Source organism: Polypterus senegalus, chromosome 13 (assembly GCF_016835505.1).
Source record: "Polypterus senegalus isolate Bchr_013 chromosome 13, ASM1683550v1, whole genome shotgun sequence".
Lineage (NCBI taxonomy): Eukaryota > Metazoa > Chordata > Cladistia > Polypteriformes > Polypteridae > Polypterus > Polypterus senegalus.
This window is the reverse complement of record NC_053166.1, coordinates 13,125,279-13,142,158: the sequence shown is the minus strand read 5'-3', so window position 1 is coordinate 13,142,158 and position 16,880 is coordinate 13,125,279. Positions and strand designations below refer to the sequence as shown.

The following is a 16,880-nucleotide window of genomic DNA, read 5'->3' as shown; positions in this document are numbered from 1 at the left end:
TGAACATGCAGAAGGCCCTTAACGATATGAAGAGATGGTTAATGCCTGCTGGAAGAAATTGTGGCCAGAAGTCGTGCACGACTATAGGTCTTTTCTGCAGAAGAAATTCATCACTTGGCAGTTGACAAGGCAGTCAGGCTGGCAAAACTACTAGGAGGAGAAGGATTCGACGACAAAACAACGGCTAGTACACCTTTAGTGGAAGAAGAAACTCCAGAAGACAACGGCGGTGCATACTTAGTACATGTATGTACGTTTAGTGTAACCTCGAAAAACCCTCGGCACACACTTGGGGCTGTGTTGTGGAGAAAACTTCTTCAGGAAAGTCGAGCAGAGCCTTCAGAAAGGCAGTCAGATTTTAGACTTTATTGCACATCATAGAAAAACAACTACAGCGTGCATAAAGCCCATCTCAGTTCATGAAGTGAGCCCTGAGTGTTCGGCGCACTCCAAATTTATTTCAATTCTCAGAGTGACCAATTTTCACACCAGTTTCCCAATGTTATTTGTTAAGGGTTTCTCGTGATGACCTCACTCTGCACCTTTTCTCAGAACAATCACCTGGTGGTGCAGACTTTCTCATAATACCTTTACCCCTCATGACCAGCAGTGTTGCACAAGTTCACACCTCACAAGAATTCGCTCAAAGTTCATTCACACAGATTAATAAATTCACTTGCATAGTTCACCATATCAATTTTGAACTAGTTCACATTCAGTTCATTTTGTATTTTTTTTTTTAAGGAGTGAGAATAAATGTCCCATGAGTTTACTTTTTTCAATTTTTTGCATGCCTTATTAGGCTATTAGTGTTTTTGAATAAAATACAATAATTATGAAGATTTTATTTAAATACACTTTGAGTTATACCCACCAACAAACACTTATAACCATATACAGTGCTACCTTGGTATACGTCTGCTTTGGAATAAGTCTAACTTGCTATACATCCTGTTTGGACGCGAAAAATTTTACTTCCTATACGACCTTTCGTTTGGAATACGACTCGCGTGCTAGAACACCGTGTGCTACCCGTGTTTACCTCTCGAGAGAAAGCCACGACTGCCTACGAGCGTCAGTACACCAGTTGCTAGCATTCAGGGAACCACCCGCGTTATAACTCTGCGAATTTTCACGTGATTTTGTGTTTTTTCGCATAAATTTGAATTGATTGTTGAAATGTACGAAGGTGGCATGCGTATCCGGGACAATGGCTGCTGCATACCGTATGCCGAAAAAGACGGTTACTACGATTGTGAAAAACAAAGACGTTATTAAAAAGTAAAGTGAGGTTAAATTTTCAATTTTATCGAATTGCTTTTGCATCTATGTATTTTAGTATTAAGCAGTGTTTTAAATTATTTTATACAACCCCATCAATGTATAATATGCCAATAACAATAGGATTTTTTTTTCATGGGAACAGATTAATCATTTTCCCTTTTATTTCTTATGGGGAAAAATGTTTGGTATGCGTCCTGTTGGGTATAAGTCCAAGGATCTGGAACGGATTAAGGACGTATACCAAGGTACCACTGTATGCTAATATCCTCCCGGTCAAAAAGAAATTAAACAGATGCAAGCATACATAAAAATTGCCACTATTTCCAACCGTGTGACACACATGGTGTCTGTGGAACCAGCGTGTAGGTGAACTAACCGATTACACTGTCGGTCAAATTATACTGCTGTTCAAAATTTGCATCACATATCGCATGTCCAATAGGGAAAAATACATAGTGGCCTCACGAAGTACTGTACAATGTTTTCTAAAAGCGAAAGTGTAGCATCACCGTGTGCTCGTGTCCGCATGGGTGCAACTTAAGTACAAGCAGGCAGACACAGACAGCGCCTATTTCATTTGACATTATTTTTTCCAAATACAAATAAATGGCATAGTATTAGTACAAAATAAATATTTGTAAAAATCCACTATTTGTGCCTATCAGAGTACTGTATTCGGATTTGGCTCCACCCCTACGTTACAGGGTAAGGCAAAACGTTTAATTTGGACCTAAACCAGATCCAGAATGTCGCCTAAAACTGAACTCTCTCACTTGCAAATACATTAAGTTCATCTTTCTTCGAAAAATGAGCTTGTTCAATGAACATCCTCTTTTGAACTCGTTCATACACAACACTGCCGTGGACGTCCCTATAACAATCTTCTTCCCAGTAGACTTCTCATAACAAATTTCCTTCCCAGTCCATCTTCTCGTAGCAACTGTTTTTAGCTGGCTGGACATATTTGCCTCCTGACAGTGAGCGTCACTTGTTCATTCCCATGGCCTAATTCTGAGCTGTTAAAGATCGATGGCCTTTTAGTTAATCAATTCCCAATAATTAAGTTGGGGTCAGGTGGACCCATATTTGAAAACTGGACTGCCTAATCAATTATTCAATTAATGGTTACTTGTTGCACTAGCACCCCTGTAAGACTAAAAAAGGCAACTGTGCCAGTGAGCGGTAGTGCACAGCTTCACTGATGAGGGCCAAATTTCAGACAGCTTTGACACCGTGTTTCATACTTGAAAGAAAGGAGCCTTTAACAACTGATTCTTTTAGCTAACTTATGTGTTTTACTGTAACTATTTAATATCATTATGGTATTAAAAAGAAGCATTGGCATGTAAACTTAAATGCTAATCTAAAATATGCATATATGTGCGTGCTAATACAGGGTGAGCCAAAAAGAGGTAACACATTTTAAACGTTTTATTGTCCAAAAACGCTACAAGATAAAATAAATTTCATTACAACACAAGAAAGGGTATACGGAATAGAGAAGAAATTCACTGTGTATTTTAAAAATGATGTCTTCAAGGTGGTGGCCATCATCAGCGATACATTCTTCGAGAGGATTTCTGAATGCTCTCATGCCTCTTTCGACCATTTCAAGGGGAATAGTGGCGATTTCGTGGCAAATAGCAGCCTTGACGGTTTTGAGGTCGGTGTGTGTGTCTACCTTCACCTTGAGAAGAAGAAATCGCACGGAGTGAGATCAGGCGAACGTGAAGGCCACCCGACATCGTGGCGCAGAGAGATCAGCTTCCCCGGAAAGATCTCCTGCAAAACTTGCCTTGAGCTGTTGCTCCATCCTACTGAAACCAGACATGCACCACATCCATTGTCTAGTATTTGAATGTAATGTTCTGAATGTTGCTTCCCGCTAAGTAATGCCAAATTCCGCAACGAAGAAATGAATGCAAGGTAGCTGTTTAAAGTTAGAGAATATATATTGTTGATCCCCATGTGGCAGTGACACCAACTGGACGTGAGGATCAACAAATGAGATCTATAGATCTCTCTCTCTCTCTGTCTGTATATGTATTTGTGTGTGTGTGTATATATAATATGAGGTGTGGCGGAAAAGTAATGAGACGGATTTTTTTTTATTTACCAAAGTTTTTATTTTTTTCAAACATCAATGTTATCCTCTTCAAAGTAGTTCCCTTGGGCAGCTACACACCGATGGAGGCGTTGTTCCCACTGTTGGTAGCAGCGCTGGAAGTCTTCAACCGGTATGGTCTTCAGCATGTCCGTTACACTCTTTTGGATGTTTTCTAAAGTCCAAATGACGCCCTTTGAGGACATTTTTCAGTTTAGGAAAAGGAAAAGTCACACGGACTGAGGTCAGGTGAATAAGGGGCTGGGGAACCACAGGAATGCGTTTTGAGGTCCAAAATTCTGTTATGGAGAGGGCAGTTTTTCGGCACCATTTTGGCACAGACCTTTCGCATGTGCAAATGTTCAGTCAAAATTTGAACGGTAAATCTGTTTAAATTTAATTGTTCACTCAACATTCTTAATGTTAAACGACGGTCTGATCACACAAGAGTGTTCACACGTTCAATGTTTTCATTGGTTTTCGAAGTTGAAGTCCTCCCTGAACGGTGTTCATCTTCAACGCGTTTTCTGCCTTCCAAAAATGATTTGTGCCAGCGAAAAACTTGAGCTCGGGATCAAGAATGTTCCCCATAGGCCTGTTTTAACTTTTCAAACGTCACACTTGCCATTTAATGGCACAACGTTGCTCCAAATTCCGCTGTTCTATTTTGCGACGACAACCAAAAACACAACTTCGCTAATAGCAGTCACAAAAATCACGTAGTTAACGGAAGGAGTTGAAACTCGCACTGAGCTATGGGAGGGTACTGATACACGTGCTCTATCAAGGACAACAGCGCAGCGTTGCAAGATCACTTGAGTGTTGCCAGTCTCATTACTTTTCTGCCACACCTCGTATGATATCTATATCTATGGGTTAATGTAAAAGTATCAGTCTGTAGTTTTAATTTCACTGCTTCAGTTTTGGTCTACAAAAAGGACATAGTAGTGCAAGAAAGTCCAGAGAAGAGTGACTAGGGTGATTTAGGGCTACAGGGGATGAATTATGAGGAAAGAATAAGAGCGGAGCCGTTACAGTTTAAGGAGAAGAAGATGAAGAGGAGCCCTGACTGAAGGGTTTAAAATTATGAAGGGAATTAGTCCAGTGGATGGAGACGGTGACTTTAAAATGAGTTCATCAAAAACAAGGGGGGACAGTTTAAAAATAGTGAAGAGGAAAATTCACACAAACATTAGGAAGTTTTTCTTTACACAGAGAACGATAGACACTTGGAATAAGCGACCAAGTAATGTGGTAGACAGGAGGACTTTAGGGGCCTTCAGAACTCCACCGAATAATTTTATTCCCCCCCCCCCATCCCTGAAGAATTAAGTGGGATAGGACTGATGAGCTTTGTTGGGCTGAATGGCCTGTTTGTGTTTAAATTGCTCTTACATTTTAATATACAAAGAACATCTCTCTCTTCTACAAAAAAAATCCTGCGATGACACTTTTTGGAAGATTTTTTTTCAAGTCACACCCTCTTCAACCATATTCAAGCACGCCCACGGTACTCTCATTGGTGTGAATGCTTTTGTCAGACACAGTTCCTGCACTCTCCACTCTTATAAATTTTTACATTTTCCTCACTTTAAGTTCCCAATTTAAAGACATATGTCCAAATCTTATTGAAGAATTTCATCACAAAGGGTTATCAACAGAAGAAATGAGTACACGGGCAATCCTAGCACTGAAAAACGATGAAGTCAATCGAAGCCACACCAAAAATGTCACTTTGTTACACGGCAAATTGGTTAAATGTGTATCAATAGACTTTCCTGAAACAGTTGGTGGTGATGGTATGGAAGATGAAAACATCAACTTCCAATATCTCGTAGAAATAACTACAACCATTAACACCATCTGGTCTTCTGCCACACAAATTACTGTACAAAGGAGGATGAATCCAAGAAAGGAAATGTAGTACAACTTCCGCAGATAACATGAGACACCAAAGGAGATCTTGATATGCCATTCATATTAAAACGTTCACAGTTTCCTGTTAGTGTAGCTTTTGCAAAGACAATTAACAAATCACAGGGACAAACATTAGAAAAAGTCTGCTTACTTATTAGAGAGAAAAGAAATTCACTCACGGGCAGTTATACGTTGCGTTGTCCAAACACAGAATCAAAATTCAAATTTGATATTGACGAAAAATGTTGTTTAACATTATTTTTACTGAAGTTTTACAGTAAAAGTGCAAGGTTTAAAAAAGTATTTGCCTGTTCATTTCAAAGCCATGCAGAAGGAAATCGTATTACGCAACGAATAACTCTAATGCAACATGAAACACAATTTTCTCTCAATGTATTACATTTTACTATTTTTTACTATGGTTAATTACTCGCTGTACTGTAAAATAGTTAGCTCTATTATGCATATGTAACAATTCCCATGAAAATAACAATCTGTTTAAATTGTACTTCCGATTTCCCTATACGCAAGCAGCAGAACCGCTAAGAGGCTAGCGTGTAGCGCAGGCATGGGGGTTGGCATGCGAAATGAGCAGGGGGCAAAACCCCCTAGTTAATATAAATTAAATGTGTGTGTGTGTATTATTTATATATAAATAATATATTCTACATTTTTTTTTTTTTCTCGCCCTTCTCTGTAGGATCCCTTGTTGCTTTGTCCTGCCCATCAAGACAAGTCCTGTGCCAGATTGTAAATGAGATTGACGTTACGATCTCCCTCGACTACCACAACGCATCAGTTGATCTGGCTACTTCAGTGCCCGGATGGCGAAGTGCCGAGTTCTGCATTGGCCTTTCCCTCGCCATATTTTCTTGCATGCTCATAGGAGGAAGTGTTCTCCTAAAAAAGAAGGCTCTATTGAAACTGGCCAACACAGGAGGAACCAGAGCAGGTAACACTTCCTTTATTGGAAGGTCCTTCTGCTTAGTATGAGGTTTTTGATTCCAATGATTCTTTGTGCTCACATTGGCTTGATATATTTTTATTTTTTTTAAAGGTGATGGAGGTCATGGATACCTGAAGGACTGGTTGTGGTGGGCTGGTCTGCTTACAAGTAAGAATATTTACGTAACTTGCTTTGGCATTGTGGCCTGTGTGTGTGTGTGCGCGTGCGGCTGCCTTGTAGATTCATCACCCTGGGTTCTAATCCCAGCAGTCTGTGCTGTTACGGCTAGTTCAACAACAACAACATTTATTTTTATATAGCACATTTTCATACAAACGGTAGGTCAAAGTGCTTTACATATTAAAGAATAGAAAAATGAAAGACACAATTATAAAACAAAATAAATCAACATTAATTAACATCGAATAAGAGTAAGGTTCAATGGCCAGGGGGGACAGAAAAAACAAAAAAACTCCAGATGGCTGGAGAAAAAATAAAATCTGTAGAGATTCCAGACCATAAGACCACCCAGTCCCCTCTGGGCAATCTACCTAATATAAATGAAACAGTCCTCTTTGGATTTAGGGTTCTCATGGAAGGACTTGATGAAGATGGTCATGTAGACTTCTGCCTTTTAATCCATCCATCGTTGTTGAAGCATCATGAAGCTTTGAGTAGGTGGTGGTGGCGCAGGCCGCCACCATAAAGAAACCGGAAAAAGAAACAGAAGAGAGAGTTGGGGTCAGAGTACGGATTTTAGAGCCACCATGAATAGTTATTATGAGGAAATTGAACATATAGAGTATCAGGATTAAGTTAAGTTAAATTAAGATTAAAATGAAGTTATAGAAAGGCCATGTTAAAGTAATGTGTTTTCAGCAGTGTTTTAAAGTGCTCTACTGTATCAGCCTGGTGAATTCCTATCGGCAGGCTATTCCAGATTTTGGGTGCATAGCAGCAGAAGGCCGCCCGCCTCACCACTTCTTTTAAGTTTTGTTCTTGGAATTCTAAGGAGACACTCATTTGAAGATCTAAGGTTACGATTTGGAATATAACGTGTCAGACATTCCGATATATAAGATGGGGCGAGATTATTTAAGGCTTTATAAACCATAGTTGTAATTCTTGTCGTCTTTTTTTTTTTTTTTTTTTAAGAGGAGACAATCTGTTTTATACATGCACTTTAGTACCTCAGTAGTTTTCAGTAAGTAGCGTGTATGTGTGAGAAGTTTACACGTGTGGGCAAAAAGAGTGCAACAGATGTACACAAACTACAAAATTTGTCATCTGTAATCTGTTACATGGCCAAATAACCGGGTTACTTGTGGAGAAATGCATGTGTCCACCTGGTTTCTCAGAGGCCAACATCTGGTTTGTGTAACTGAAATAAGAGTACACAAGGCATTTTAGAAAGTGCTTTATAAATGTTGTTAAATACCAATCTGTATATTAACCTGCTTTCCATGTGATGAGTTTAAATACTTGTGGTCAACAGTACAGAGTAATGGGGATTGTGGAAAAGAAGTGAAGGAGAGTGCAGGCAGGGTGGAGAAGAGTGACAGGAGGGATTTGTGACAGACGGGTATCAAAGAGTGAAACTGAAGGTCTACAGGACGGTAGTGAGACCAGCTATGCTATAAGGGCTGGAGATGGTGGCACTGACCAGAAAGCAGGAGACAGAGCTGGAGTTAAAGATGCTAAGATTTGCATTGGGTGTGACCAGGATGGACAGGATTAGAAATGAGGACATTAGAGGGTCAGATGCGAGATTGTGTTGGTTTGGACATGTGCAGAGGAGAGATGCTGGGAATATTGGGAGAAGGGTGCCAAGGATAGAGCTGCCAGGTAAGCGGACAAATGGAAGGCCTAAGATAAGGTTTATGGATGTGGTGAGGGGGGACATGAAGGTGATGGGTGTGACAGAGAAAGATAACGAGGACAAAAAGATATGGAAGATGATGATCCACTGTGACAACCCCTAAGGGGAGCATCCGAAAGAAGAATGGGCATTAACTTTCTGAAAGTTATGACCTTTGAATGGCACAGTTTTTATTTCCTATATAGCAGCTTTCACCATCCTAGAATGTTTTACAGTGCAAGCAACACATTTGAGGGGAGTTTTAAATACATCATCAAAGAGAACAGTTAGGCTAAAGAAATGAATAGAAGTGAGCTACTTGGTGCAAATGCCAGGCCTTCTCTGAACCTGCCCATGCATGGACCCCAGCTGTGGACTTGAGTGGGTACCTGAGATGTTTATGCCTGCATTCAGGTGACTTATATTGCACTGGTACAGTCAAATAAGAGGGTAAAGAGAACTGCTGTTTGTGTTGGATCCTTATCTTGATGCTGTGTAGCTTATATCTTCTGTGGTTACAGTTTTTACCTGAGGTGAGGTTTATTTTATGGCTGTTTTTGGTTTTTCTCTTTCCAGTGGGCGGAGGAGAAGCTGCTAATTTTGCTGCATACATCTTTGCTCCAGCAACAGTAGTGACTCCACTTGGAGCCCTCAGCGTACTTATAAGGTGAGTAGTTAAATGTCAGCTATGTATTGCAGGCATACATTTAGGGTATAGGGGTGTGATTTTTGAGTGGGATCAAGAGAACTGAGCAGGCCTGCAGTCCAAACATCAAATAGCCCCCTGAAGAAAACAAATCCTCCTACCACGGGTGTGACTTGCTTTTTATTCTTGATGAGGATTGCAATGCAGGCAGTGTGGTGAAGTGGTTAAGACACAGATGTCAAACTCCGGTGTCCTGAAGGGCTGTAGTGGCCGCAGGTTTTCATTCTAACCCTCTTCCTAATTAGTGACCAGTTTTTGCTGCTAATTAACTTTTGCCTTAGTTTTAATTATCTGAAATACCCAGCATTGCCTGGTGAGTCTTCATTGTTTAATATGCTTGTCTTGTGGTCTTGTATGTATGCTATCCAGTTGACGCTCTGAACCGGCCAACTCTATATTTAATTTCAAAAGCAACAGGGGAGCGGTGGCGCTCAAACATCAAGAATGCTGGCAGTCACCTCCAGTTCACCCTCTGGTGGTCGTTCTAAGTGGCATCTGGATGATGCCATGTGTACAAGATCAAAGAAGGGGGTGGGATAGGGTTGGTTTCACCCTACAGTGTTTTTAGTCGACCGTTGAGAAACGTGTACCAAGTTTAATGAAAATTGCTTCAGCCGTTTGGAAGTGATGCTGGAACATACATACACACATTGACTTGCCCGGGAGGAAAATAGTAGGTTTTTTTTTTTTTTGAGAACTATAATTAATAATGTGCTTGTCTTACAGTCTTGTACGTATCGCATCATCCAGATGATGCTCGTAAACGGCCAACTCTATTTAATTTTAAAAGTAACAGGGGTGCGGTGGCGCTCAAACATAGAGTGCTGGCAGTTGCCTCCAGTTTGCCCTCTGGTGGTCGATCCGAGTGTCAACTGGATGATAACATGCATACAAGAGTGCAAGATCACAAACCAGAAGGGTGTGGGTTAGGGCTGATTTTTCCCTGCAGTATTTTTAGTCAACCAATGACAAACATGTGTACCAAGTTTCATGTAAATATAGTTTGTGTGTGTGTATATATGTATATACATACATATGAGAGAGAGATATATAGTGGAGCCACCACACGTTTATTTCCAATTCTATTTACAGATATAATGATCACTCAGACCCAGTTAGTGCACAATACACCCCAATACTCTCAGTCCTGGCCACAATGCCTCTCTTCGGGCCGCCTCTACACCTCCTCTGTGCTTCGTCCTGCTTCCTCCCGACTCCAGCGCTGAATGAATGGAGACGGCCCCTTTTATATATGGTTCCCGGATGAGCACCAGGTGTTCCCGGCATTCCTCCCTTGGCCACGCCCCAGCGTGGCGGAAGTGCCGGCTGTCCTTCCGGCAGCTCCCCGGGTGTCTCCCAAAGTCTCCTCCCCTCCTGGTGTGGCGTAAGTGCTGGGGCAACGGGTCCCCAAGGCATTGGGGCGCCTCCTGGCGGTGACCACGGGCCCCTACAGGGTAAGGTTTCCATGCCCTCAACCCGTGGCCCCCAAAGCAACCAGGAAGGCGGGCCCCCACGTGATCCAGGGTGGGCTTTGACCCTCTTCTGGTCCCTCACGGCGTCCCGGCTGGGTCGTTGCCCCTGGCATCCCTGACAGTATGTGTGTGTGTGTATAATATACGCACACACATTGACTTATTTATATAAATGATTACATCTTGCCTGAAGAAGGGGCCTGAGTTGCCTTGAAAGCTTGCATATTGTAATCTTTTATTGGCCAACTTAAAGTGAAATTTTTCATGAGTTATATTTGTAACATCCTTTTTACTTTTTTATGGGCCTTGTGGCTATAAGCAGTAAAGGGGGGGGGGAAAGAGGTGTAAATAACAGAATGGATTTTGGGTCTTGCCCTGATCCCTTGGCAAGGGAGTGCTCTAGTTTTAGATTTATGTGCATGCCCAGATTGTGAAACATCAGATTCTGAGGTTTGAATTTTGCTGGGGAGGGGGCAATGGGGATGAATTGGATACTTGCTCATCATAACATTGCAGAGTAAAGAACTCCCAATGCATTTATTGTATATTTTCATTGTTATGTTTAAAAAAAGTGGCCCCAAAAATAATAATAATAATTCATTGCATATATATAGCGCTTTTCTCACTACTCAAAGCGCTCGGCAATTGCAGGTTAAGGGCCTTGCTCAAGGGCCCAACAGAGCAGAGTCCCTTTTGGCATTCAAGGGATTCGAACCGGCAACCATCCGATTGCCAATGCAGATCCCTAGCCTCAGAACCCATGACGATCAAAAATGGCCCATTTTGAAGCAGACCTGGCAACATTGGCAGGAAGTTTGCTGCAGAACGGGTGGGAAAAGATGCACACTGGCTCAAGTACTGTAATAGCTGGCATAAAGAAGCACTAAAACTGAATTACCTTAAATCTTACAAAAGCAGGGGCTGAAAAGATCGTTTTTTGTGATCGGCCTTTTTACTGATTACCCATCAAGTCTTTTTTTTTTTTAAAGTGAATATTTGCCAATGTCGATTGCTGGCCAATCATCCACATCATCCCTAGTGTGTACAGTACATAGTGCTAACAGATGGTTTTGTAACTTTATAGTACAGTATGGCAGTGCACTTTTCATTTTTATGTTACATTTGCTTGTCTAATATTTGAAAGCTAAATGTATCTCGTTTTGCTATTTCATTTCAGTGCAATTTTCTCCTCTTATTTCCTTGGCGAGAGTTTGAATATGCTGGGGAAGCTGGGGTGTGTGCTAAGCATTTTGGGGAGCACTGTAATGGTCATCCATGCCCCAGAGGAGGAAGAAGTAACAACACTGGCTGAAATGACCTATAAACTCCTTGATCCTGGTAAGATCATCTATTTACCTAAATTTCTATTTAATTTTGGAAAAATTGTTTAACGTATATACTTGTTAGAAAGTTAGAACACTCTAGATGAGAACAGGCCATTCAGCCCAACAAAGCTCGCCGATCCTATCCACTGTTTTCTTACAAGAAAACCTCAAGTCGAGTTTTGAAAGTCCAGAACGTCTTACTGTCTACCACACTACTTGGTCGCTAATTCCAAGTGTCTATCGTTCTTTGTGTAAAGAGAAACTTCCTAATTTGTGCGAAATTTACTTTTAACAAGTTTCGAAGTGTGTCCCCGTCGTCTTGATGAACCCATTTTTAAAATAACAGTCTCGATCCACTGGACTAATTCCCTAAATAATTTTAAACACTTCAATCGTGTCACCTCTTAATCTTCTTTTGCTTAAACTGTAAAGGCTCAGCTCTTTTAATCTTTCCTCATAATTCAACCCCTGTAGCCCTGGAATCAGCCTAGTCACTCTTCTCTGGACCTTTTCTAGTGCTGTTATGTCCTTTTTGTAGCCTGGAGACCAAAACTGCCCCCAGTACTCCAGATGAGGCCTCACCAGTGCATTATAAAGGTTGAGCATAACCTCCTGTGGACTTGTACTCCACAGATCAAGGCTATATAACCTAACATTCTGTTAGCCTTCTTAATGGCTTCTGAACACTGTCGGGAAGTTGATAGCTTAGAGTCCACTATGACTTCTAAATCCTTCTCATAAGGTGTACTCTCGATTTTCCGACCACGCATTGTGCATTTAAACCTAACATTTTTACTTCCTATGTGTAATACTTCACATACATTGCATATAAGTCTGGTCTTGAAACCTGAAAAATCGATCATAAAATCAGACCTGACTTATACGCCTGTTCAAAAATGTGACACTTTTTTATTATACATCATCTTGCCCCCTTCAATCTCGCTCTAGTTTCTCAGACGCATCGAATTTTGTTGCAACAGCGCAGTTACCAATTTCTTTTGCCACTTCGAATTTACTTTAAAACCAGCTTCATATTTTCTTCTGATCAAACGCTCCATCGTAAATAAGGGATGCTCTTACGATAAAGGTGTATGAGGGCGTGAGATACGAAAAACACAAAACGGTGCAAATGAGGCCAGCAGGGGGTGCTCACCCTGTGGTCTGTGTGGGTCCTAATGCCCCAGTATAGTGATGGGGACGCTATACTGTAAAAAAAAAAGCACCGTCTTTCAGATGAGACGTTAAACCGAGGTCCTGACTCTCTGTGGTCATTAAAAATCCCAGGATGTCTTTCGGAAAGAGTAGGGGTGTTACCCCGGCATCCTAGCAAGATTTGCCCATTGGCCTCTGACCGTCATGGCCTCCTAATCATCCCCATACACTGATTGGCTTCATCACTCTGTCTCCTCTCCACCAGTAAGCTGGTGTGTGGTGGGCGTTCTGGCGCACTATGGCTGCCGTCGCATCATCCAGGTGGAAGCTGCACACTGGTGGTGGTTGAGGAGATCCCCCCCCTTGTATGTAAAGCGCTTTGAGTGCCTTGAAAAGCGCTATATAAATGTAATAAATTATGTCGCTTCGGAATAGTTTGGGGATTACCGTGTAGTCGCGTAGGCACAATACATAGAAATAAAAAGGCCGTGTGTTCCGTGGTTTCTCTCTCAGGTGGGTGATAGCATATCGTAATCTCTTGAACTAATAGCGTGAGTTTTCTGCATTTGACTTGTATGTCCGACATTATAAAATACCAGAAAATATACGGTAAAATTAAGCCTGAACGTATCCGTGAGTATATACAATATACAAGTCCGTCCTGTGACCCTGAATTGGATTACGTAGGATTATGAATGGGATATGCATGCGTTTCTCCCAAGAGTAATTTGGATTTTTGCAGAAACTCAAACAAATACATACATAAATATAAGAAATAAATGCACATAAATTACTAACAAATTATAAAACGTACTTATGGCATTAACATTCGGGTGCATTTGAGGGCTGTGCAGACTCTAGAGCCCACAATTTTTGGAGTTCAGTATTTTAGTTCTAGAACCTTCTCAATCCATTTCAGGACTTTAGGGTGGTGTTCAAAGTCTATCTCACTAGGATTGGGCAAAAGTCTGGAACCAGGTCCGTCACCGAGACCACTGTTACTCACTCACGTGTCCCCCGAATATGCACACAAAGTGACAATTGGCCACTGACGACACCGTAACCAAACCAAAAAACTCTTTGTAATGAATTCCTTTTTTTACTTGAGCAGGTCTGGTCATTGAAACTTTCGTAAAATGGAATTTGCCAAGCTATTCCGTTATGATGATGACAACAGTTTTTCTTGTCGGGCCCAAAATCACATAAGGAGTTCCTCAATGGGCTTTAACAGGCCTTGTTTTTTGACAATAAACCCCAACAACTACTCCGCCAACAAGTCACCTCCCACCATTGGCCATTCTACAGCTGAGTCGGTGCTTTATGTCCAGGAGGACCACTTCTTGTTAAAATTTATTGTAGTTGATTAAATCCTACTGCAAGATCACAATTTATCTGATTTTTGTCTCTTTTTCATTCCAGGTTTCATGGTCTTTGCAGTAGCCCTTCTTATTCTGTGCTTGCTTCTGATCTTTTACTTCTCACCACGTTACGGACAAACGAACATCTTAATCTACATCGCCATTTGTTCTGTCCTCGGAGCTTTTACTGTGTCTTCAGTCAAGGGGCTCGGAATTGCAATAAAGGGCCTGTTTACACACGAGCCAGTGGTGCAGCACCCGCTGACCTGGATTTTAATCGTCTCGTTGGTGGTCTCTATTGTCACCCAAGTCAACTATCTCAACAAGTCTCTCGACGTGTTTAACACTTCTTTGGTTTACCCAATCTACTATGTGTTTTTTACGACCGTCGTTCTGACGACCTCGATAATTCTCTTTAAAGAGTGGAACGCAATGTCTCCGGTCGACATCGTGGGAACTATATGTGGATTTTTCACGATAATCTTGGGGGTGTTCATGCTCCACTCTTTTAAAGATCTTCAGTTTTCTTTGGATAACCTGCCGGCAACCATTCAGAAAAAAAGGGAGGACGATCGAGTGGCCGAGTTTATTAAAATGGACGATAAACACATTCTCATCGACCGAATGGAGAACTCAGTGTTTTTGGATGAATCGCCTCGCGTGTTTGTTATATATAGCTGAGAATGGGTCATCAATGTTTTAAATTGTAAATTGTTTTAATATAGCAACATATTTATATTATTTGCCATGGACGGAGGCCCCAATGATATGGCAAAAGTGAGGTATTCATTTGTTATGAGATTAATGTTCTTGTTGAACACATTGTACATTTTAAATGTGTAATTTACTGGAAGATTTTTAAAGTGTTGTTTTTTTTTTTTTTTAAATACCACCCTAAAATCTGGTCTGTAAATAAAAAGCCAACATGTTCACTACTTTAGCGATTGTTCTTACCCAGTAACATATTTACCAATGGCCGTCCAGCTATTGTGCTGCAAGTACAATCTGTTTACCTCCTCCGTTCAACTGAGTAAATATTTAAGTAGTGAAATGGCCTTTCCTAACCACTCTGTCTTGAAAGTCTGCCCCCTAGTGGGAGGCATGTTTTCTATGTTCAAATACCAATCTGGTAATATACAAGTGCCAATAAAAAGTATTCAACATCATGGAAGGTTTAACATTTTTATTGTGATACAACATTGAATCGCAGCGGATTTAATTTAGCTTTTTAGAAGCGCAAAGAAAAGACTCTTAAGGGCAAAGTGAAAATGGATCTAGCAAAAGGGCTGTAAGTTAATGACAAAATTGTAAAAAGTCTGAACTGGTGCAAGCCGTTCTAATTTGGGGTTTTGAAAAGATATAATTTACTTCCAGGCAGAAATACGTAATCAAGAATAGTTGTCAAATATCTAAAATATTAAAATGTGTAATTTGGCTTAAGTGCCTTTTGAATTAGAGTTTAGTAGGCTTGGGCCTACCCACTTTCCTCACTTGCCCACCCTATGGCTCAGGTTTTGTTTTTTCGTCAATTAGCCTATTCTGCTTACATGCCCCTTAATTCACCATCAATCTCCATTGATTTAAATATCAGTTGGTTATAAATGCATCAGAATCACCAGAGCAAACCTTAGCTCTAGAAAAGTTCATGAAGTATTTGGAAAATGAATACAGTGTATGGATGCCAATTATACTGCATGCATCTACATAACAAAGTTTAGAAAATTGACTGTGTTACGCACAGCTACACAAAATGTGATGATAATGGGAGTCTATCGACTAGGAACTTACTGAAGTTAACATTTTCATTCAGCCAGGGTTACCAGATTGGGGCGATTCTTCAGGTGGGTTTCATGGCTTCATAATATAACTCTGCTTGCTTCTATACCCTTTGGAGTCTGGAGTTGTCATTGTTCAGCATGAGGGCAAGAGCTGTGCCAATGAAAGTCAAAGAAGCCATTATGAGGCTGAAACACAAGTCGTCTTTCGGCTGCTCCTGTTAGGGTTTGCCATAGCGAATCATCTTCTTCCATATCTTTGAGGCAGAAACGCAGGAACTGGAGTATATCGGTGTTTTATTAGAACACTAGCAAAATACCTGCACTTCGCAGCGGAGAAGTAGTGTGTTAAAGAGGTTAAGAAAAGGAAACATTTTAAAAATAACCTAACATGATTGTCAATGTAATTGTCATAGGCTTATTTTAGTACTGAGAGTGAATTTGATGATTGTAAAGAGTTTAATGTAGGATTGTAAATGTTGTGTATGACAAACACACATTTTGAGGATGCAAGGATCTCTTTCTAAATGGCATTTGTAGTTCTTCTCGGGGCTGTAAAATTAGCAAGTTGTCTGCTGAGCTTACTCTTCAACGTAGAGTAGGCCGTGTGAGAAGAAATGTGTCAAGTTAATGGTGACCTTTTTTTAGAGTCTAACCCTGTGACTGACTTATTGTCATAGTGAAGCAGATCCTTACTGGAAATTGGAGGTGTTTAAATTGGAATGGGAGATCAGAGGGCATGAGAGGAATAAATCCAGTCTCCCCTGAGCCAGTTCCAGTGAAAACCGTTGCCAAAATGAGGTTCTTGTGCTGAGATTTGCCTGGTGCCGTTACAAAGCTTTGGTGCCTGTAAGTTTCGTAGTAAAGTGGTGGAGTAAACGAAAAGGCAGGAAGACGAAGTAAGGCCAACAATAACCGGCTTGAAGTGGTGGAGTAAAGAAGGGAGAAGTGAGCACGATGAACAGCTGAGGAAAGTAAGGAAG

At 40.9% G+C, this 16,880-nt stretch overlaps 1 protein-coding gene across 1 annotated transcript in view; it reads left to right on the top strand.

The window, feature by feature from the left end:
• nipal4 (NIPA like domain containing 4) overlaps positions 1–15,288 on the top strand; it is a 32,900-nt gene extending 17,612 nt beyond the window's left edge. The window contains exons 2-6 of the mRNA XM_039775368.1: positions 6,006–6,257; positions 6,363–6,419; positions 8,686–8,776; positions 11,465–11,625; positions 14,184–15,288. Of these exons, the coding sequence (XP_039631302.1) occupies positions 6,006–6,257; positions 6,363–6,419; positions 8,686–8,776; positions 11,465–11,625; positions 14,184–14,803 (1,181 nt within the window). The 3' untranslated portion in view covers positions 14,804–15,288. The remainder of the gene's footprint in view (positions 1–6,005; positions 6,258–6,362; positions 6,420–8,685; positions 8,777–11,464; positions 11,626–14,183) is intronic.
• Positions 15,289–16,880: the final 1,592 nt, after the last annotated feature.